Source organism: Seriola lalandi, unplaced genomic scaffold (assembly GCF_002814215.2).
Source record: "Seriola lalandi dorsalis isolate HSWRI2012SDOR001 ecotype SW California unplaced genomic scaffold, Sedor1 jcf7180002055004, whole genome shotgun sequence".
Classification (NCBI taxonomy): Eukaryota; Metazoa; Chordata; class Actinopteri; order Carangiformes; family Carangidae; genus Seriola; species Seriola lalandi.
The window spans coordinates 282021-304871 of NW_019525548.1; the positions used below are offsets into that span (position 1 = coordinate 282021).

General features: G+C 39.5%; 1 protein-coding gene across 1 annotated transcript in view; it reads right to left on the bottom strand.

Moving 5' to 3' along the window:
- Positions 1-11978: 11978 nt before the first annotated feature.
- Positions 11979-22851, bottom strand: part of tnrc18 (trinucleotide repeat containing 18) — a 52158-nt gene continuing 41285 nt past the window's right edge. Inside the window, exons 22-29 of the mRNA XM_087171444.1 lie at positions 22184-22259; positions 21963-22071; positions 21571-21687; positions 20717-20869; positions 17812-19661; positions 17470-17706; positions 17211-17285; positions 11979-15893 (exon numbers count right to left, since the gene is read on the bottom strand). Of these exons, the coding sequence (XP_087027570.1) occupies positions 15687-15893; positions 17211-17285; positions 17470-17706; positions 17812-19661; positions 20717-20869; positions 21571-21687; positions 21963-22071; positions 22184-22259 (2824 nt within the window). The 3' untranslated portion in view covers positions 11979-15686. The remainder of the gene's footprint in view (positions 15894-17210; positions 17286-17469; positions 17707-17811; positions 19662-20716; positions 20870-21570; positions 21688-21962; positions 22072-22183; positions 22260-22851) is intronic.

A 22851-nucleotide genomic window follows, 5' to 3' on the forward strand; every position in this document is an offset into this window, starting at 1 on the left:
ACCCAAAACAGATTCCCAAACCTTCTCCTTCAGATCTTCTACTGCATCTTGTGCTCACAGTGATACAGAGGTCAAAGTGTTCTGCTGGAGCTGCACCTCCTCTTCTGTGTGTGCATGTATGAATATCTGGGTGTTTGTTTGTGTGCACGCTCACATGAGTGTATGAGTGGGCCAGTGTGTGTGTGTGTGTGTGTGTGTGTGCGCTAATTTTGGATGTAGCTGCAGGGAAAGAAAGTCTCTGGTGTGTGACAGAGCAACTGATCATTAGTCATTCTGCTCCACATACTGTAGAGAGAAAGAGAGGAGGAGAGGCAAGATGGAGGAGACGAGAGGGTAAAAAGAGAGTGGAAGGGTAAAAGAGGTCTGGTAGTTTGTTTTTCACTCTGTGTGCTAATGCTGATGAAGCTCAACGCAGCATTACTGCTCATGCTGAGCGACATGTGCTTCATAAACCCACTGCTTCCTTTCACAGATTGTTTATGGCATTTATCTGTCTGTATAAACATGTTTGTGAAGAAACTCACACTGGCACCTAACGTCATCAGAAAAATGAACTGATGCTATTTAATCATGTTAGCTAGCGTTAACTAGCAAGCTAGCCTTGGTATCTGTCTTCTGTAGGTTAGCAGTCAGGTTGCTAGAAAGAGGAAACATAAAATGGTGGATATAACAAAGTATGAGTTGAATTTTTATGCCTTACTATAGTAAGACGTTTTTATGACTGACTATAATATGACATTTTATGCCTTACTATACTATGACTTTTTTATGGTTAATTACACTATGACCTTTTTATGCCTTACTTTATTATGGCTTTTCAAGCCTTATTATTTTATGACATTTTATGCCTTACTATACTATGACTTTTTATGAACTTTTTGTGCCTTACTATAATATGACTTTTTATGCCTTATTATAATATGACTTTTTCATGCCTTACTATACTATGACTTTTTTTATGACTTTTTATGCCTTACTATAATATGTTTTTTTATGACTTCTTGTGCCTTACTTTATTATGGCTTTTCAAGCCTTATTATTTTATGACATTTTATGTCTTACTATACAATGACTTTTCAATAACTTTTTGTGCTTTATTTCATTATGACTTTTTATGACTTTTTTATGCCTTACTATACTAAGACGTTTTTATGACTGACTATAATATGACATTTTATGCCTTACTATACTATGACTTTTTTATGGTTAATTACACTATGAACTTTTTATGCCTTACTTTATTATGGCTTTTCAAGCCTTATTATTTTATGACATTTTATGCCTCACTATACTATGACTTTTTATGAACTTTTTGTGCCTTACTATAATATGACTTTTTATGCCTTATTATAATATGACTTTTTCATGCCTTACTATACTATGACTTTTTTATGACTTTTTATGCCTTACTATACTATGACTTTTTTATGCCTTACTATACTATGACTTTTCAATAACTTTTTGTGCTTTATTTCATTATGACTTTTTATGACTTTTTTATGCCTTACTATACTAAGACGTTTTTATGGTTAATTACACTATGACCTTTTTATGCCTTACTTTATTATGGCTTTTCAAGCCTTATTATTTTATGACATTTTATGCCTTACTATACTATGACTTTTTATGAACTTTTTGTGCCTTACTATAATATGACTTTTTATGCCTTATTATAATATGACTTTTTCATGCCTTACTATACTATAACTTTTTTTATGACTTTTTATGCCTTACTATACTATGACTCTTTTATGACTTACTATACTTACTATACTATGACTTTTTTATGCCTTACTTTATTATGGATTTTCAAGCCTTATTATTTCATGACTTTTAAGCCTTACTATACTAAGATATTTTTATGACTGCCTATATTATGAACATTTATGCCTTACTATACTATGACTTTTTTATGACTTTTAATGCCTTACTATACTATGACTTTTTTATGTCTTACCATACTATGACTTTTCAATAACTTTTCGTGCCTTACTATACTATGACTTTTTATGCCTTACTATACTATGACTTTTTAATAACTTTTTGTGCCTTACTATACTATGATTTTTTATGCTTTACTATAATATGTTTTTTTATGACTTCTTGTGCCTTACTTTATTATGGCTTTTCAAGCCTTATTATTTTATGACATTTTATGTCTTACTATACTATGACTTTATTATGACGTTTTATACCTTACTATAATATGCCTTTTTCATGCCTTACTATACTATGACTTTTTTATGACTTTTTATGCCTTACTATACTATGACTTTTTTATGCCTTACTATACTATGACTTTTCAATAACTTTTCGTGCCTTATTTCATTATGACTTTTTATGCCTTACTTTATTATGGATTTTCAAGCCTTATTATTTTATGACTTTTTTATGCCTTACTATACTAAGACGTTTTTATGATTGACTATAATATGACATTTTATGCCTTACTATACTATGACTCTTTTTATGGTTAATTACACTATGACCTTTTTATGCCTTACTTTATTATGGGTTTTCAAGCCTTATTATTTTATGAATTTTTATGCCATACTATACTAAGATGTTTTTATGACTGACTATAATATGACATTTTATGCCTTACTATACTATGACTTTTTTATGGTTAATTACACTATGACCTTTTTATGCCTTACTTTATTATGGCTTTTCAAGCCTTATTATTTTATGACATTTCATGCCTTACTATACTATGACTTTTTTATGACTTTTTATGCCTTACTATAATATGACTTTTTATGCCTTATTATAATATGACTTTTTCATGCCTTACTACACTATGACTTTTTTTATGACTTTTTATGCCTTACTATACTATGACTTTTTTATGCCTTACTATACTATGACTTTTTATGAACTTTTTGTGCCTTATTTCATTATGATTTTTTCATGGTTAATTACACTATGAATTTTTTATGCCTTACTTTATTATGGCTTTTCAAGCCTTATTATTTTATGACATTTTATGTCTTACTATACTATGACTTTATTATGACGTTTTATACCTTACTATACTATGACTTTTTTATGACTTTTTATGCCTTACTATAATATGACTTTTTAATAACTTTTTGTGCCTTATTATACTATGACTTTTTTATGACTTTTTATGCCTTACTATACTATGACTTTTTTATGCCTTACTGTACTATGACTTTTTTATGACTTTTTATGCCTTACTATACTATGACTTTTCAATAACTTTTCGAGCCTTATTTCATTATGATTTTTTATGACTTTTTATGACTTTTTTATGCCTTATTTTATTATGGATTTTCAAGCCTTATTATTTTATGACTTTTTATGCCTTACTATACTAAGTCGTTTTTATGACTGATTATATTATGACTTTTTATTCCTTACTATACTATGACTTTTTAATAACTTTTTGTGCCTTACTACACATTTCCTTTTTTTTTTTGGGATATTTTATGTCTTACTACACTATTACTTTTTCATGATTTTTTATGGCTTACAACACTATGACTTTTTTTATGCCTTTTTATGCTTTATTATACTATGAAATATTTTGACTTACTGTACTATGACTTTTTATGCCTTACTATACTATGACTTTTTTATGACTATTTATGCCTTACTATACTATGACTTTTTCATGCCTTACTATACTATAACGTTTTTATGACTTTTTATGCTTTATTATACTATGACTTTTTCATGCCTTACTATACTATAACTTTTTTATGACTTTTTATGCTTTATTATACTATGACGTTTTCATGACTTACTATATTATGACTTTTTTATAAGTTTTTGTGCCTTACTTTATTATGACTTTTTATGACTGTTTATGCCTTACTACACTATGACTTTTTTATGCCTTACTATACTGTGACTTTTTTTACTTTTTATGCCTTACTATATGACTTTTTATGACGTACTATACTACAACGTTTTTATGACTTACTATACTATGACGTTTTTATGCCTTACTATACTATGCCTTTTTTAAGAGTTTTTATGCCTTACTATAATATGCCTTTTTTAAGCCTTACTATACTATGACTTTTTTATGACTTTTTATGCCTTACTATACTATGACTTTTTTATGACTATTTATGCCTTACTATACTATGACTTTTTTATGACTTTTTATGCCTTACTATAATATGCCTTTTTTATGCCTTACTATAATATGACTTTTTTATGCCTTACTATACTATGACTTTTTTATGACTATTTATGCCTTACTATACTATGACGTTTTCATGACTCACTATAATATACCTTTTTTATAATTTCTTGTGCCTTACTATACTATGACTTTTTTATGACTATTTATGCCTTACTATACTATGACTTTTTCATGCCTTACTATACTATAACTTTTTTATGACTTTTTATGCTTTATTATACTATGACGTTTTCATGACTCACTATAATATGCCTTTTTTATAATTTCTTGTGCCTTACTATACTATGACTTTTTTATGACTTTTTATGCCTTACTATAATATGCCTTTTTTATGCCTTACTATACTATGACTTTTTTATGCCTTACTATACTATGACTTTTTTATGACTTTTTATGCCTTACTATACTATGACTTTTTTATGACTTTTTATGCCTTACTATAATATGCCTTTTTTATGCCTTACTATACTATGACTTTTTTATGACTATTTATGCCTTACTATACTATGACTTTTTCATGCCTTACTATGCTATAACTTTTTTATGACTTTTTATGCTTTATTATACTATGACGTTTTCATGACTTACTATAATATGACTTTTTTTTATAATTTTTTGTGCCTTACTTTATTATGACTTTTTATGACTGTTTATGCCTTACTACACTATGACTTTTTTATGCCTTACTATACTGTGAATTTTTTGACTTTTTATGTCTTACTATATGACTTTTTATGACGTACTATACTACAACGTTTTTATGACTTACTATACTATGACGTTTTTATGCCTTACTATAATATGCCTTTTTTATGCCTTACTATACTATGACTTTTTTATGACTTTTTATGCCTTACTATAATATGCTTTTTTTATGCCTTACTATACTATGACTTTTTTATGACTTTTTATGCCTTACTATAATATGCCTTTTTTATGCCTTACTATACTATGACTTTTTTATGACTATTTATGCCTTACTATACTATGACTTTTTCATGCCTTACTATACTATAACTTTTTTATGACTTTTTATGCTTTATTATACTATGACGTTTTCATGACTTACTATAATATGACTTTTTTATAATTTCTTGTGCCTTACTATACTATGACTTTTTTATGACTTTTTATGCCTTACTATAATATGCCTTTTTTATGCCTTACTATACTATGACTTTTTATGACTTTTTATGCCTTACTATACTATGACTTTTTTATGGCTAATTACACTATGGCTTTTTTATGCCTTACTTTATTATAGCTTTTCAAGCTTTATTATTTTGTGACATTTTATGCCTTACTATACTATGACTTTTTTATGACTTTTTATGCCTTACTATACTATGACTTTTTTATGACTTTTTATGCCTTACTATACTATAACTTTTTATGACTTTTTATGCTTTATTATACTATGACGTTTTCATGACTCACTATAATATGCCTTTTTTATAATTTCTTGTGCCTTACTATACTATGACTTTTTTATGACTTTTTATGCCTTACTATAATATGCCTTTTTTATGCCTTACTATACTATGACTTTTTTATGCCTTTTTATGCCTTACTATACTATGACTTTTTTATGACTTTTTATGCCTTACTATAATATGCCTTTTTTATGCCTTACTATATTATGACTTTTTTATGACTTTTTATGCCTTACTATAATATGCCTTTTTTATGACTTACTATAATATGACTTTTTTATAATTTCTTGTGCCTTACTTTATACTATGACGTTTTTATGCCTTACTATAATATGCCTTTTTTATGCCTTACTATATTATGACTTTTTTATGACTTTTTATGCCTTATTATACTATGACTTTTTTATGACTTTTTATGCCTTACTATACTATAACCTTTTATGACTTTTTATGCTTTATTATACTATGACGTTTTCATGACTTACTATAATATGACTTTTTTATAATTTCTTGTGCCTTACTATACTATGACTTTTTTATGACTTTTTACGCCTTACTATAATATGCCTTTTTTATGCCTTACTATATTATGACTTTTTCATGACTTTTTATGCCTTACTATACTATGACTTTTTTATGACTTTTTATGCCTTACTATACTATGCCTTTTTATGCCTTATTATACTATGACTTTTTTTGACTTAATATACTATGACTTTTATGTGCCTTAGTATACAATGACTTTTCAATAACTTTTTGTGCCTTATTTCATTATGACTTTTTATGCCTTACTATACTATGACTTTTTTATGGCTAATTACACTATGGCTTTTTTATGCCTTACTTTATTATAGCTTTTCAAGCTTTATTATTTTGTGACATTTTATGCCTTACTATACTATGACTTTTTAATAACTTTTTGTGCTTTACTACACAATCCCTTTTTTTCATGACTTTTTATGCCTTACTATACTATGACTAATTTTTTGACTTTTTATACCTAGATATAGTACGACTTTTTATGCCTTTTTTTGACTTCTTATGATTTATTATACTATGACGTTTTTATGACTTACTATAATATGACTTTTTTTATCATTTTTTGTGCCTTACTTTATTAGGTACTTACTACACTATTACTTTTTTGACTATTTATGCCTTACTATAATATGACATTTTATGACGTACTATACTATGACGTTTTTATGACTTACTTTATTATGGCTTTTCAAGCATTATTATTTTATGACATTTTATGCCTTACTATACTATGACTTTTTAATAACTTTTTGTTCTTTACTACACAATCCTTTTTTTTCGTGACTTTTTATGCCTTACTATACTATGACTTTTTTATGCCTTACTATACTATGACTTTTTATGCCTTACTAATATACTTTATGCCTATACTATGACGTATATATGACTTTCTATACTTCAAGTTTTTATGCCATAATATACTGTGATATTATGTTTCATAAATAAAACTGAATTGATTAAACTGAAGAGCAAATGTAAATGAATTAGGTGTGGATGAAAGAGAAACACAAATAGGTTATATATGCGGCTGAATTGACAGAGGGGGGTAGAAATAAGTGTCAAATAGCAGAGGAGCATCAGAGAGATGGGAACAGGGAGAAAGAGAAGGACAACAGAGGAAACAGAGAAAAGAGAGTGAGCATAAGCACAGTGAAAGGGCAGTAAAGCGATGAGAAGATGAAGAAAAATGGCTAAAATTGGAAGGTTTGCGGGGATGAGGAGAGAGAGGAGGGAGTGGTGATGGATGAGATGGGAGAAAAGAGAGAAAATCAGAGAAGAAGGGATCGGCCAGAGGGACAGACAGAGGCATCTTTGTGTGTGTCACAGTGCTAGAGGATAGAAGACAATAAAAACAGTCCGTCACTGTATTCACTGTATAACAAGATATAAAATTGAATAGAAAACATCCTGGGTGTTGAGTCTCGGCTTCCTCCTACAGGTGGCAGTCTTGATCTTCATATTACCTTTATTTTCTTTTTTAAAACTTGTTATTTTACACAAATAAAAATAGGAAAGAAATGAAAGACAAACAGATGATTAAGTGTCACGTAATGGTGAGAACCATGGCATCAAAGATTTTGAAGAAGCCCAGGACAGTTTCTCCTGCTTTGACATATTTGCCGCTTCCATAACACTAAAAATTACAATTAGTTTTACTGGTCCACAATATTGTATTTGCATCTTTACTTGAAAACACGCTTAGAAAGAATATTAAATGTAAATGTGGAAGTATTTGCTTGATCCCTTGGTAGGTAGTCTCTGCAGAATTTCCTGTCACCAACAGCCTCTAATAATCATAAAGGATTGGGCAGCATGTAGCCTGAGAGGCAAAACCCAGGGGAAAACTCTGTAAAGCACTTTCTGCTGCTCCAAACAAACGCAGGCAGAGTGTCAACATTGTTATCAGCTCTTTCCTTCTCTGGATTTTGGTAGCGCCGTCAGAGGACACTGTTGAGAGAAACCTTAGAGACTAACTCATGTCCCCTTCATCCTCGGTGTAAATTATGCCCTTACTCCTTCATTAGGAGGAGCTGGCAGCCTGGAGCTGGATTCAGCTGTCAGGTATTCAGTGGGCATCACCTCGTCTTCACAGCTACAATGGGATTTCATTCACACTGTCACTCCTGTCTAAATACCCACAACGGCAGCTGTGTATGTGTGTGTGTGTGTGTGTGTGAGAGAGAGAGACAAGTAAACATGTCTGAAATACAAAGACTGTGATGTTTCATTCATTACGTTGTCAGCATGAATAATAGATAGCTAATTGATATGCAGTACATCACACATGCACACGCATTCACATGCATGCACACACACACACATACACACACACACACACACACACTTCCATGTGGGATCACATTCTGAACTAATATTTGTGAGGCTCAGTTGTCATTTCAGATTCAAATTTATCACAAGAGGCAAAAGAACAAGAGAGAGAGTGTGGGGCGAGAGAAAGAGATCAAAGGCCAGACAAAACAAACTACACACACATATACACACAAACACACACAGTGCGTACATATATATTACACAAAAATGAAGAGGGTGGAAAATAATAACTATTCTTACCTCTGCACCTCTTTGTCATGTAACATCAGAACTAACTGTCACTTGATTAGATCCTTGATCGAGTATTGAAAGAGCATGTGTTATAGAGTAGACTTAAGTTACTCTGTTAGATCTAATATATATATATATATATATATACAAACAAACAAATAAGGCACAACTTATTAATCAATGAGCTTTAGAAGTGTTAGAAGACGAATCATTGAGCTTTGGAGCGCCAGGCTAGCTGTTTCCCCCCGATTCCAGTCTTTATGCTAAGCTAAGCTAATTGCCTCCTGTATTTAGGTCTATACTTGACTTACAGATATGAGAGTGATATTGATCTTTTTGTTCTCACTCTCATACGAAAGTGAATAAACCTATTTCCCATTCCTCAGCTCAAAACACCAACAAAACCACAAATTGTTTTTACACTTCAGTTTTTGTTTGGAGTGAACAAACAAGATATAACATGTTGATTATTGAGCTTTAGAGGAGCTGGTAGGTGGATTTTGTTACCTGCAGAAAATGGATGGATTAAACTGCTAAACTAAGACTGGATTCAAGACATCTCATGTTCATGGTCTCTGACAGCAGGCGGTCCTGCACTGGACATCCAGTTTGTGTCCCGTTAGACCAGCTGATGTACGTCTGCATGAGCCAGGAGGAAAACAGGTGGAAATAACACAAGTCACGTAATGTGAGAGGGACAGAGCTGAGAACTAAAGAAAGACAGACAGACAGAAAGACGAAGGGAAGGATGAGGAGTTAGAGTTGGAAACAAATACTCAAAAACTTCTGTTTTATTTTGTTTCTGACAAACAGACTTGAAGGACAAACGCAGTCCTGAAAGTTAGTGAACAGGCTCCAGTCTGAATAACAAGCCTTTCAAACTGTTTGTGCTCAGTGTGCGTTTGAACGCCCCCTCACTCAGATACCTGTCTCCTGGGAAACCGGTGACACACACACACACACACACACACACACACACACACACACACACAGAGAGAGAGAGGTGCCTGGAAGAGCTGAGGACTGAGGAAAGAAAGAGAGGTGGGAGGGATTCAACAGTAATGAGTGCAAACACACATATACACAGGCGCATGCGCACACGCGCACACACACACACACACACACACACACAGACACACACACACTTGCATTTTGGCTCCCTCTGCTCCTTGTGTTCAAACTGTAATGAAGACTCAGCCAATAGGATGCCTCGCTTCCTGTGATGTTGGCCAATCAGAGACCTGCATGCTGACACACCCACAAGAGGGTGTGTAGCGCTCTGCTGAGGTAGGATGGAGCGAGAGAGAGAGAGAGAGAGTGCGCCAGTGTGTTGGGATGTGTGGATACCTTTTTGTGCTGGTGTACTGTATCGAGCGTGTGTGTGTGTGTGTGTGTGTGTGTGTGAGACAGAGGAAGCTCCCAGCAGGTTCTGATGTTATGCTGATGTTGGTCCTTTGGGGGAAACAGAGAGGTGGCCGAACCCCTGACTGCTGCTCTCACCATGAAACAGGAACACACAGTCAGTTCATGTCAGCAAAGATTTAATTACACGTGGACACACAGGAATTCAGAACACACACACACACACACACACACACACACACACACACACACACACACACACACACCCTTGCCAGCTTTTTGAGGGCAGTCATGAACGGTGAGTGGTGGAAAATGTGTCTCCTGCGGTCAGCTCTGCAGCTCATGAGGAAGCTGAACTTTCCTCCATTTTATCACAACCAGCAGCTTCATTACTGAGCTGCCAAAATGGAGGCCTGATGGAGTCCACTGTTGATTAAAGGGGCAGGCCACACGAACTGAAAACAGGCACTACAGCAGAGAAAAAACAAAACAAAACATGAGAGCAGCTAATTTTGGTGGGTGATCTGCCTCCTCTGGTGACGGTGAAAACTGCAGGACACAAAAAGGTGGCCAGATTTCTGAAATTAAAGCGAGGACATTTCCAGTTCAGTGTCAATATATCATTAAAATACCCAATAAAAAAGGGGGACAGTCCCGGTTTCCTGTATTTTGACTGTGGTAACTGTTGTACTATAATAAACTATGGTGAGGGACGACTCCCTACCTATGAAATGGTTGTTAAGCCCAATTGTCTGTCTATTCCTCAATTATTCATATTCCTTTGGTCTGTAAGAGTCCACAGATCAAAAGAATCAAAAGGGTTTTTCATAAAAATATTCCAGGTTGTGAATATTGTCGTGTGAAGTCCATTAAAGACTGTTGGCCAACTTCTTCTTCTTCACTTCCTCCAACATATAAACAATGTTTTCAAGTTCCGGCTGGAAGACTTTAGGTATGTTTGGTTCCGTTAATTTACTTCCTGGTTATGAACTTCTAACGAATAAATGAGCCAACTAACCTTTTCCCTGCCTAGAGACCCACAGTGCAAAGATAGACGTCTGTTTTTTTAATTCACAGTTAAAACCAGGGACATTTCTGGAGACAGCTCCAGCCGGGGACAGGCCACCAAAAACAGGGACTGTCCTCAGAAAACCCTTGGACACAAGGCAATGAGGAAGAGATTAAAGCTAAAGTGCATTTAGCTGAATATTTACTGTGAATTATTCTGTTTAAAGAATTTTTGAGATTTGAGATTTTGAGAAAAACAAGGTTATTCGCTTTCTTGCTGAGAAATAGATGAGTAGATTGATACCACTCTCAAATCTGTGTGGTAAATATGAAGTTACACTTAGCTTAGCTTAGCTTAGCTTAGCGTAAACACCAAAAAACAGCTAGCACAGCTCTGTCCAAAGGTAACAAAATACACCCAGCAGCACCTCTAAAGCTCACTACTGAACATGTTATGGCTTGTCTGTTTAATTTGTACAAAAACTAAAATGTAAAGTAAGTATTTTTTGATATTAGTGAGCCTCAGAGGTTGCTAGGTGTATTTTGTTAGCTTTGGACACAGCCATGCTAGCTGCTTCCCTTCTGTTTCTAGTCTTTGTGCCAAGCTAAGCTAACCGGCAGCTGGTTGTCACCTTATATTAATAAAAAGATCTTCTCATCATCCAATAGGCAACTTTTCCTTTTGAAACGCGTCTCAGATGCTTTGTCAAGATGTCATGTAAGACTAATTAAACACGACCGACCAAAGAGAAGGATGAAAGGGAAACGTGCAGCACTTTAGCACTTTAGAAGGAACATAAATACCATCAAAAAGCACTGACATCAGAAAAGAGAAGAGCTGAAAGAAATTAAAAAATGCATCATTTTCATGCCAGAGACTCACAGAACAGCCAAGGTTACAGTTCCATCTGTTTATTGATTAACTATAAAATATTGAGTTACTAAAACAATTTAAAAGAAACACTGATAAACATGGTTGCTGTCTGTAAAAAAAAAAAGAAATTTTTTTTCTTACACATACAGTATAGGGCGACAGAATATATCTGGTTTCAGATTCATCTCTAAAATGTATTCTTTTTTTGCATTTTTACAAGATTAGACATGTGTACAAAGTATATTCTGATAGCTTTTTCTCCCCTCGACAGTGAAGGATCATTTACAAAACTTAGATGATTTTTCTATTTATTTTCAAAATAATCTTTTTTTTTTTTCTTTTCTGTAACAGGACGATAACGATACTGAAGGAACAGCAGACGAAGAACCAGCCTCCAGTCCACCTCTCTCTCTCTCTCTCTCTCTACCATTCTCTCTTTTGCCCTCTCTCCCATTCCTCTCTCTCTCTCTCTAGCAGCTAGCTCCCAGTGCCTGTCAGCAGTATTGCTTGAGAGGCGTGGACGATTGTTCAGAGAGGGGAAGCAAGGGGGGAAATTTATTACAGAAACATGCAAAGAAAAGAAAAGAGAAGAAAAGAAAAACAAAAACAGAGAAAATTAAAACCAGAGAAAAAAAACAACAAACAAAAACAAAGTAAAACACGTAAATGGTGATAGAAAGAACATGTATAAAGTCAGGCTCTTAAAACATGACACCAAATGAAAATGAAGGCGAAGTGGGGAATAAGTGTGTGTGTGTGTGTGTGTGTGTGTGTGTGTTGGACCCTGTTTGAAGGCCTAAGGCTGGGCTTTGGATGGAGTTAGGGGACAAATAGAGATCGGTAGGCAATAACACACACCATATAGGGTTACAAAGGTGTTTAAGTGTACGTGTGTGTGTGTGTGTGTGTGTGTGTGGTAATACAAGGGGATAAGAGCGTGATGTCTTATCAGTCTCTCACTCTCACACACACATACACAGACAAAAAAGTGCTTTAGCAGCTCCAGGGGTAAACAAAGATTCAGAACGGAGCACTTTAACTTGTTCACTCTGCAAACACTGGTACGACCTGTCTGTCCATGACACTCCCACGGCCGCAGATACGTTTCCGGCCGACTTTCAGTCAAAACTTTTGAACTCTCGTCTGCAGACATTTGAGTTTCAGGCAGGAGATCTTGTGTCTGGTCTCGGCCCGAAAGGGAGTCGATATATAAGAGCAGCAGCTGGACGAGCAGCTGGGGCTTTAGCAGATAAGATATTCTGGCATCAATTGATCGAGTAATCTCAGAAAACAGCACATAGAGTCACTCTGTACCTGTCAAACCACTTTCAGCACTAACAACTAGCAGCAAATTACCAACCTTATCTTTACTGGGTGGCTATCATGTCTGGATTTGAGAGAAATGTGCACTGAAATGCTGCTGTACTGGCAGACGTCTTTTGTCATTTAGCGGGAAAATGTCACATTAACACCTTGGGTCGTCCTCCAGACGTCACGCAGCCATCTCAACGTGAGTAAAAATATGATATAGCCTACATTAAAATCAGACACATCCAGAGAAAACCAAAAGATCTCAAGATAGTAGAAAATATTAAACCTATTGAATATCAACAAGACAATCTTCAATCTCTGCAGCGAAGCAGAGAGAGGGCAACGTGGTACGAAACATACAAGAAAATCAACATGATAATCACAGATATATAAAGTATATACAGTATACTATATACTGTATATAGATACTGATATATCTGATACACACTCTATACACAATAGTGTAGCTAAGTGGGTTAAGAGCTCAGGAACGGAGGGTTGTTCAAACTATGAATCACAAAGAAGAAAGATGTTTCCCAACATCAGCAGACTGGAGAAAATACCAATCTGACTTCTCCGCAGCACCTACAGGAGCCGAGGATAATGGCGGGAGTATGGGGGGGGGGGGGGGGTTAAGCAAATACTCTAGGAAGACATACACGACTCCCAGTCACACGGTCTCCTCTGCAGCGGAGCTCATTCAAAGTGCACTCATGTCAAATACGATTGCTTGGAGGGCGAAGTGTGACCATAAGAGGTTCAGATGGACGTCCATAAAACAGCAGAAGCAAAAGAAATATATATTAAAAAAAAAAAAAATACATCTCACACAGGACATTTGGAGGTTGCAAACGCTGCAGCGAAACTGAATAAATGAAGCCAAACTGTGGACGATGAGTGTTAAAAATTGAATTATGTTGATCTAATCAGAGCTGGCAGCTTCATACTGCACATCGGTGCCGTGACCTTGATGCATCTTGGCCTGACTGCAGCGTTTGCAACCCTGGAAACACCTTTTAAACAAAAACAAAAAAAGGAAAAATCCACCCTCTGGGAGTCCTGCACTGTTATACCAGCTCGTCTTGTTCAGTGCATTCATGGAGTTACTTTGGAAGGTTTTACTTTACTTGGTTAACCTGATTAACAAGAAAAAAAAGAAAAAGAGGGATGTCCTACATTTCCCAGAATTCTTTTCAACACCACCCGGACGGGCCTAAAGCGGCACCTCCTCTCGGACCCCCCCCCCCCCCCCCCCCCCCCCCGGTTCTGTTGCTCCACCTCAGTGCAAAACGGTGAAAACAACAGAACGCAAGATGCATCGCCACCAGCAGCTGGTTTTTGTGTCGTAGTGTTTAAAGTGTTCGTGGGAGGATTTTTCCTTTCAGAATGAACTCAAAGATGAAAATGGGAAGTGCTTTTAATAGTACACAATTCCTTCCTCTCTCTTTAGCCTGAGTCTCTGAGGGAGTCAGAAGTTTGAGTAGCACACGGGCAGCTGCCCGGGTTAGGATTGTCAAGGGGAATTGAAGGGGTTAAATTAAAGGAGCATAGACTCTAAGTGTTTTTAAGTGCTCTCTGTTGGACAGCAAAAGGAGGGAGTCTCTACCTCTCTCTCTCTTTCTGCGCATCTCTTTCTCTTTTTGCATCTGTCTGTCGCTCCTGCTGTTCTATAGATACATTTATATGACTGTAACATGACTGTAACATCACCACGGCAACATCATAATCACAACGTCACACCACCGGCGCGTGCACGCGTGCGTGTGTGTGTGTGTGTGTGTCCGTCTGTCCGTCCTGTCGGGGCTGGGGGAGGACGGATGGACAGACACGGGGGCCTCTCTCCTGTATCATCATTCACAGTTCATTAAAGCTTCTTGACTGTTTACCTCTTTAGAAAAAAGTACTCTGACATAAATCTATTACATGAAAATAAAACACTCATATTTTCCTCTATATAACTGTGAGTGTGTGTGTGTGTGTGTGTGTGTGTTACATGGGGGTGAGTATTTACATGTGTCTGTGCATGTGAGTACGTCTGTGTTCGTGTCAGTTGTATTTACATGTAAAAGGAGACTGAAGCGCTCGCGTGTTGTGAAACTTTCCCCATGAACACGACGAGCGCGACAGTTTGTGTCGATGGAGTCTGTGTGTGCAAATGTTTCCGGAGACTTGTTCCTTTTTTAATACTGTCTGTAGTGTCTCCTGTCTCTGTAGTAGTAGCTGTTCGTGACAGTCCGTCTCGAAGTGTATCATGGTAAATCGGAGCAGTTGAGTTCGTCGAGTCACGTCTGCGAAAAAGATCCATCATGACTGAAGATCAGTGATTAGACTTGGAGGGACCACGGGTCGGGTTTCCACTCCTAGTGAGGTCCACGGTTGGTGAGTCCGATCACAATTTGGTGTCAGCAACTCGTAGCGTTTAGCAGATGACCGGGACTCCGTCGGTGTTGAAGATCATGCCAGTGGTGGGTTCGTACGTGCCGGCCAGGTAGTAGAGGTCCTCGCTGTCGGCGTAGCGGCGCGTGTGCGTCATCTGCTCGTACTCGTCCACGCTCACCACCAGGCACTTGTGGCTGACCGTCTGCACGTCGTTCTCGTCGCTGTGGGACGACTGGTACAGGGCGCGCTGCGACAGACACACACATGCTTTCATTCTGTAACTGCTGTAGACTGTGTGTTGTGGATGGACACAGAATTATATAACACATATATTATTAAAAGTAAGTGTAAAAAGAAATATAAAGCTTTACACAACAAGTTAGTTCAGACCAAGTAATTTGAGGACTGGGACTTTTAACTACATCACAGGTGATCTATTAAGCATTAATCAACATGACATTAACGGTTGTTTTCTCAGTTTGTAACGAAGTTTGAAAAGAAATAACATTTGAATTAAATGATGTCTGGTCGTCAGAAGAGGATGAAGGGAACACCTGAGGTAACGTGTAGGCAAAGCAGCAAGCTAGTGTGCACTGTGCAGGTCGGGGTAATGTTTATGTGTTGCTTAGCAACAGTCCAGTATCAGTCCAGTTGCGGAAGTATTTGTGTTGTCGTAGACAAATAAATGATAACGAGAGGGAGAGATGTTGGACTGAATATCAGCGCGGCTGTGATGCTGTCACAGGTACGAGGCCGCACGCCGTCAGCCAGTGAACATGATGTCATCATCTACATACTGTGCTGTAAACTGCTGCAGCATCACTGTAGTCATTCCTCTAACAGTAGCAGCTAAAGCATTTTAGCTAAAACACTAAAGCTAATAAAGTTAGATAGCTAATATTATATTTATAAGTTCAGGCACCACAACAGAAAAAGTCTCCAACTTTACTGCGCTGTTCTTGCTTTGTTTTAGATGTGTGTGATTGTCTCTTAGTGTTAGCTAGCTAACTCGGTTGCTGTTAGCTTGCAGGCTAAAATGCTTTGGCTAATCTTAAAATACTTTATACATTGATGCTACAGCGTAAGTTGCTTAACCAGCTGATTAGAGGTTAAAGGAAAAAGCTTTATATTCCCCTTTACAATCCACTTTAGTTTCATAACTAACAGTAATATTATTATTATTATTATTATTTTTAATTAAACAAAAACCTGGCATCAATAACCAGAAGACAAAACAACAAACACAGATCAAACTTAACACACACTAAGTGTTAACAAACCAAATGATGAACACAAACATAACATTACAAAATCAATCAGCCTCGACAACCTGAATAAAATATTAAAGAATAAATAATTAAGAAACCAATCAATCAAGAATAAACTAACAGTATTATTTATTTATATATTCACAATTATATTTTTGACCTGTCAGTCTCAAGTTTCCACACCGTCTAAGATGCCCATTAGTCTGTTCCATGGTTATATTAAAGAACCTCAGTGTTTTTAAAGCCTGAGCAGCAGAACCGGAGACCACAGGTGCAGCAATCAATTCTCCTCTTACCTCCATGAAGTCTTTCCTCTGGATAGACGAGTGCAGAGCTGCTGGTAAAGACTGGCTGCAGATCTGATCCCAGTTCTGGAGAGAAAAACAAGTCTTACACTTAGGGAAAAAAAAAAAAAAATATATATAAAAACAAATTCAGTCTGGTGTGAAAGAAGTATCATGATTCACTCATTCGATAAGAAACAAATAGATAAACGTGATTATAGGAGGTGACATTGAGTCAAATAAGTTCGACCATGAATAAAAACCCTCTTACCTTCTTGTCAGTGAGTTTCTTGCCGGGGTTCGTCTCCTCCGGGTGATAGAACCAGTTGACCCTGACCACCATGTTGCTGCCCCAGGACTCCCACATGCTCTGGATGCGGCCGATGAAAGGCAGGTTGGGCCGACCGGCGGACAGGAACACGGCGCAGTCACCGATGCGGATCATCTCTCGGCCGCGAACGATGGCCTTATAGAAGAGCTTCTTCGCTTTGCCCTTCATGCCGCGTCTCTGGAAGGGGGGGGGGGGTCACAAGAGGACAAGCTGGTCACAAAGTGAAGGGGCAAGGGGGGTGAGAACATTTCATTTTTCTAATTGCGTGGTGTCCGTCCTCACCTGAGTGGGTTTCCCAAACCACTTCCAGAGCTGTCTGGCTGGAAGAAAAGCAGAGATCTTGGGCCTGTTCTCCACACTGGGGAGCCTCTGACGTTTAGCCAGCTCCTTGGTGGTGGGGAGGTGGACCCCCTCTCTCCGCTTTGGTCTCCCCACTTTTCCCTCTCCTCCACTGGGCTTCGGTTTCGGGGGCCGACCCCTTTGACCCGAGCCCTTCCCCGTGGCCGGTTTCCCAGATTTAGCGGGAGCAGGAGCAGCGGGAGCCGGAGAGGTCGACGGGGAGGGAGATTCTGAGGGAGGCGACAGCTCCTCCTCCTCCTCCACTTTCACCTCCGCCTCCTTCTTCACATCCTCTTCCTCCTCTTCTTTCGTCTCTTCTTTGGGTTTGTCCTGCGCCGGAGGCGGGGAGACGGGGCCTGGCGGAGGCGTGGGGGTCCTCTCTTCATCTGAGCTGCAGGACGAGTCGTCGGTGGAGGAGGAGGACGATGAGGACGACGACGACGAAGAGGATGAGGAGGAACCAGAGCAGGACGAAGAGGAGGAAGAGCAGCTTGAGGTGCATTTCTTCTTTTTCTTCATTTTCCCTTTCTCGCCTTCTTCCTCTGACTCGGAGCTGCTGCTGCTCTGAGACTCCTCTTTCATCTTTCTCTCCTCTCTTTTCTCCACCTCCTTTCTCTCTTCTTTTTTAACTTTCTCCTCTCTGGCGTCCACTTCCTGTCCTCTACCTCCACTTCCACGGCTGTCCGTCTTCTCCTTCGGCAGCATGGGCGCTTTGTAGGCGGAGTCTTTCTCTGGAAGGCTGGAGTCTCTCTCTGGAGCCCGCGGCTTAGCTTTTAGCAGCTTTTGATTGGCTGAGGCCGTGGTGATGGGGGCGTGATCTCGTCTGACGCCCCGACCCTCTAGCAACATCAGGGCCTTGGTCTTCTTGGTCTTGGGCGAGGTGACACCTTCATGGTCCAGCTTCACGAGGGGCTCCGCTGACAGGGACTTCCGCCTCACCGCCGACCCCCCGTCGCTCTGCCCCGGGCCGGGCTTGGGCCTGGAGATGGAGCTGGAGCTGGAGCTGGTTCTGGAGCTGGAGGAGAGCTGGTCAGACGGCATCTTTAGTTTGGGTCTGGGGGCAGATGACGACGACGACGATAATGAGGATGATGACGACGATGAAGGTCTGGGAGCGAGAGAAGAGCCGGGCTTCCCTGATGATAGCCGGGAGATGGGGCTGGGAATGAGCCCGGAGCCGAGGCTCGGTCTGGAGCTGCTGTGATGGTCCGAGGAAGGTTTAGTTTTGGGTGTGGAGGCAGAGGCCGGCCTGGGCGTGGATGACGCACCAGGTTTGGGCGCAGCTGACGTCGCCATGGGTCTGGACATGGGTCTGTTGGTGGTGGGACTGACGCTGCTGGTGCTCTCCCTCTCCCTCTCCCTCTCCCTCTCCCTCTCCCTCTCTCTCTCTCTCTCTCTCTCCCTCTCTCTGCGCTGGCTGTTGTACGAGCTGAGGTTGGGCTCGCTGTACAGATCCACAGTCAGGACTTTCCCGTAGGTGGAGGGGTAGAGGGAAGGAGGGAGAGCACGGGCCGGTTTAGAAGCGGGAGGCTGGGCCGAGCCGCTCTTCCTGGGCACCGGGGAGGGAAGGGTGGGGCTGCTCGCGGGGGACGTGGTGGAGCTTTTGCGGCCCGGTTTCGTCTGTGTTCCCATCGTTGGCCGGGACGCGGGGCGGGGCTTCTCCTGACCCGCCTTCTGGACGGAGGAGGTCCTGTCCTGGGCGGGCTTCGCTGGAGCCTGGGGTCTCTCTGCAGGCTGGGTGGAGGAAGGTGGAGGATCGGTTTTCTCCCGGCCATCCTGGTTCACGGAGGTCTCTGTGGGAAAAGAAACACAACAACTTTATATTTGACCAAACTGTAAACGGGTTAGACAGTTACAGTGGATACGCTGATGTTTTCATTGTGTGGCCTCGTGATTTTTTGTGGTTTGCAGCAGAATGGGAGACATAACTATTTCTGAAATGAAAACATTGCACTGAAGAAATGCTTATCCAGACAAAACAAGGGCGGCGTCAGCGAATCAGACACGCAACACGCCACGTATTACAGCAGTGACACGTCAGAGCAACAGACTCTCAGCTTCACTGAAGGTTTGAGCAGATTCATTAAACTGATATGAGACACGACACACGTGGTCAAACATGATGAAAGATGTTCCGTGAGCGTGGAGCTATTTTCGTTGGTTCTGTTGCTTTAGAAAAGACGCATCAAAGATACGAACGTGACGCAAAGTATTTTTGAGTTTCGCTCTTTAATGATAAATATGTTTTTAAAAAAAAAAGTAAAGACAGAAAACGAGCCGCAGTGGAACTAGTTTCTATTATTATTCCTAATAATCAGCACAAATGAAGTGAAGTTCCAGCTGCTGGGTGAAACACCGAGCACCGATCTGTCTTTACGGCACATTAAGCTCCAGCGTGTGAGGAGACGTCCTTTACTGCTCCCATGGAGTCACTCAAAGAGGAAAAAAAAATTTAAAAAAAGGGGAAAGTGATGACGGTACTTAATGCACGTTGGATCAGTTTCACTTCAAGCACCTCCTCCGTTATTTTCTCCTCCTGTGGGAAACGTTTTCTTTAATAAGTCGAACAGATCCGACACTGATGGTCGGACATTTCTGTGTCTCTGCCGACAGTGTCAGAATAAATCTATCAACCGCTAAACTCTTTATATGTTTTTATATTTGCATCTGTATGTTACTGTGTATAGTATTTCTAATTTCTCTTATTTATTCTAGATTCTGTTTCTGTTCTTATTTTATTTCTTTATTACTTCTTTATATTTCCTCTTGTGCTGATGTGTCAATAAAGAAGCAGCGGGTTGCTTTTATTAATCCCTGTATCGATCCCTGGGAGGTTCGATCAGCTCACCTGGTTTGGGTTTGGGTTTGCGACCGGGTTTTCCTTTGATCTTGGGAGCGCTCTCCTCCGGCTTGGTTCCCGCCTCTTTGCCCTCTTTGCTGCACTTGCGGACTCTCCTCCGGGAGCAGCTCGCCACCAGCAGCGCAGGGGACGGTTCGGCGCCTGGACAGAGGCACAGAGGGGATTTAACCGACATGCTTCTGGTATAAAAAAGAAAAAACATATAAGAAGGCGAGATGTCGTCTGTTCCCGGCTGACACCATTATGTCTGTTTGACTGCGCTCATCTCCTCACACAGCTTCAACATCTCGCTTTGCAAAGAGCAAAATCTTTTTACCAGCTTCTAACGAGCAGAAATCAACAAAAACATGGAAACATTTTATTTTTGTATTTTCATTTTTGTAAAGTGCGTCGAGTTGTTTCTCCTTTTGGAAGTTCTGTTTTCCTCAATGGATCTGATGTGAAACTCCTGACGCCTGAAACAGGAGTTACACATTCACATCCACTTCAACAATTAGTGTGTGTGTGTGTGTGTGTGTGTGTGTGTGTGTGTGTATATGACCTCCCTGTCTGCATTTGCATGAATGCTATTTCTGTTTGTTGATGCTTTTTGCATAAGTTACAAGAGCTGCTAATTTACACACACTAATGTAAAGTAGCAATACACTGGAGTGTGTGTGTGTGTGTGTGTGTGTGTGTGTGTGTGTGTGTGTATACCCTCTTCTCCTTCCCTGTTTCAACAGAGAACTGAGAGCTGCAACAGGAAAAATCTAGAAAGATCATGATTGATCATGAACTCATCATGACCTGTGTGTGTGTGTGTGTGTGTGTGTGTGTGTGTGCGTGTGTGTGTGCACGCTCACAGTGGATCTTGTAGTCTGGCGGCAGCAGTCTGATGTGGGAGAGGGGGATGCGGCCTGTGTCGCCATCGTCAAACTCCACGGTGATCAGATCATCATTCTCGTCAATATCTGAACTTCCTGTTTTGGGGAAAAACAACATTTTAATTTGAAATTTTTTTTTTGTTGCAAATAAAAACAGTTTGTACGATCCGTTTGATTTGTTGATCTGTCACTCGTGTTCACTGCAGCAGAGCTGCCTGAACGCAAAGGTTTGTTATGTAACACCTGCTGTATCATGCACTGAAGGATCTTTTACATTTGTTTGTGCTGCCAGCTACAATTAATCTGTGCACATAAGAGGATTATGGATCGTATCACGTGAGTGGCCGAGGGTGTGTGTGTTTCCGTGCTACCGTTGACGACGGTGCCGGGGTAGAGGCAGCGGTACTGCTGGCTCCAGTAGGCAGCGATGCGGGTTCCCTCTGGGAGATAGCGCACGGACGGAGGCTTCACATCGATGATCTGCACGGACGGAACGGACAGTCAACACAACGCGGCGTTCGGCCACTCTCATGCACACACGTTATCACGACCTGTGAGGTACGAGACAGAGATGTGCAGACGGTCTACTCACAGCTTCCTGCAGCAGTTGTTCCAGGCAGTAGATGTGTGGTCGGTTCCCTCTCTCCCCCTCCACCACCACGCTGTATCTGCAGGGAGGAAGCACCGCAGGAAAAGGTCAGGGGTCAAAAGTTCAGGGTCAGTGCAAAGCCTGAAGCCTTTTTTTTTTTTAACGACACAGTGAGACAGTATCCAGACTCACGCCGTCTTTCTCTGAGGAGTAAATTGTCTCTTTAACAGACACAGCGAGTCCTTATCTGGAGTCTGGCTGCTCTGATGTGTGGCAGGACGGGGGAATGTGCCGTCTTCTTTTACAAATAAAATCTACAGTACCTCGTCTCTGGACTGAACTCTTGTCTGGCATGGAGCGCAGCGAGCACCCACTCTCCCCCGCCAAAATAAATCCTGTCTGAAGAGGGATTAAGTTTGTTTGTTTTTCCTTTAATTAAGCATCTATTCCGCTCAAACTCAAACTGTTCCACATCAAGGAACCCGTCTGATACGATTTCTGCTTTTAGATGTTTTAAGATGTGTATAAGAGACAGGCTTTATGCTAAGCTAACCAACTGCTGGATTTAGCTTTAAATTTTTCACATAGAGACGTGAGAGTGTATCCTGACTTTGGACAAGAAGGAGAACGAAACTATTTCCCAAAATGTCAAACTGCGGTCGAGAGTTAGA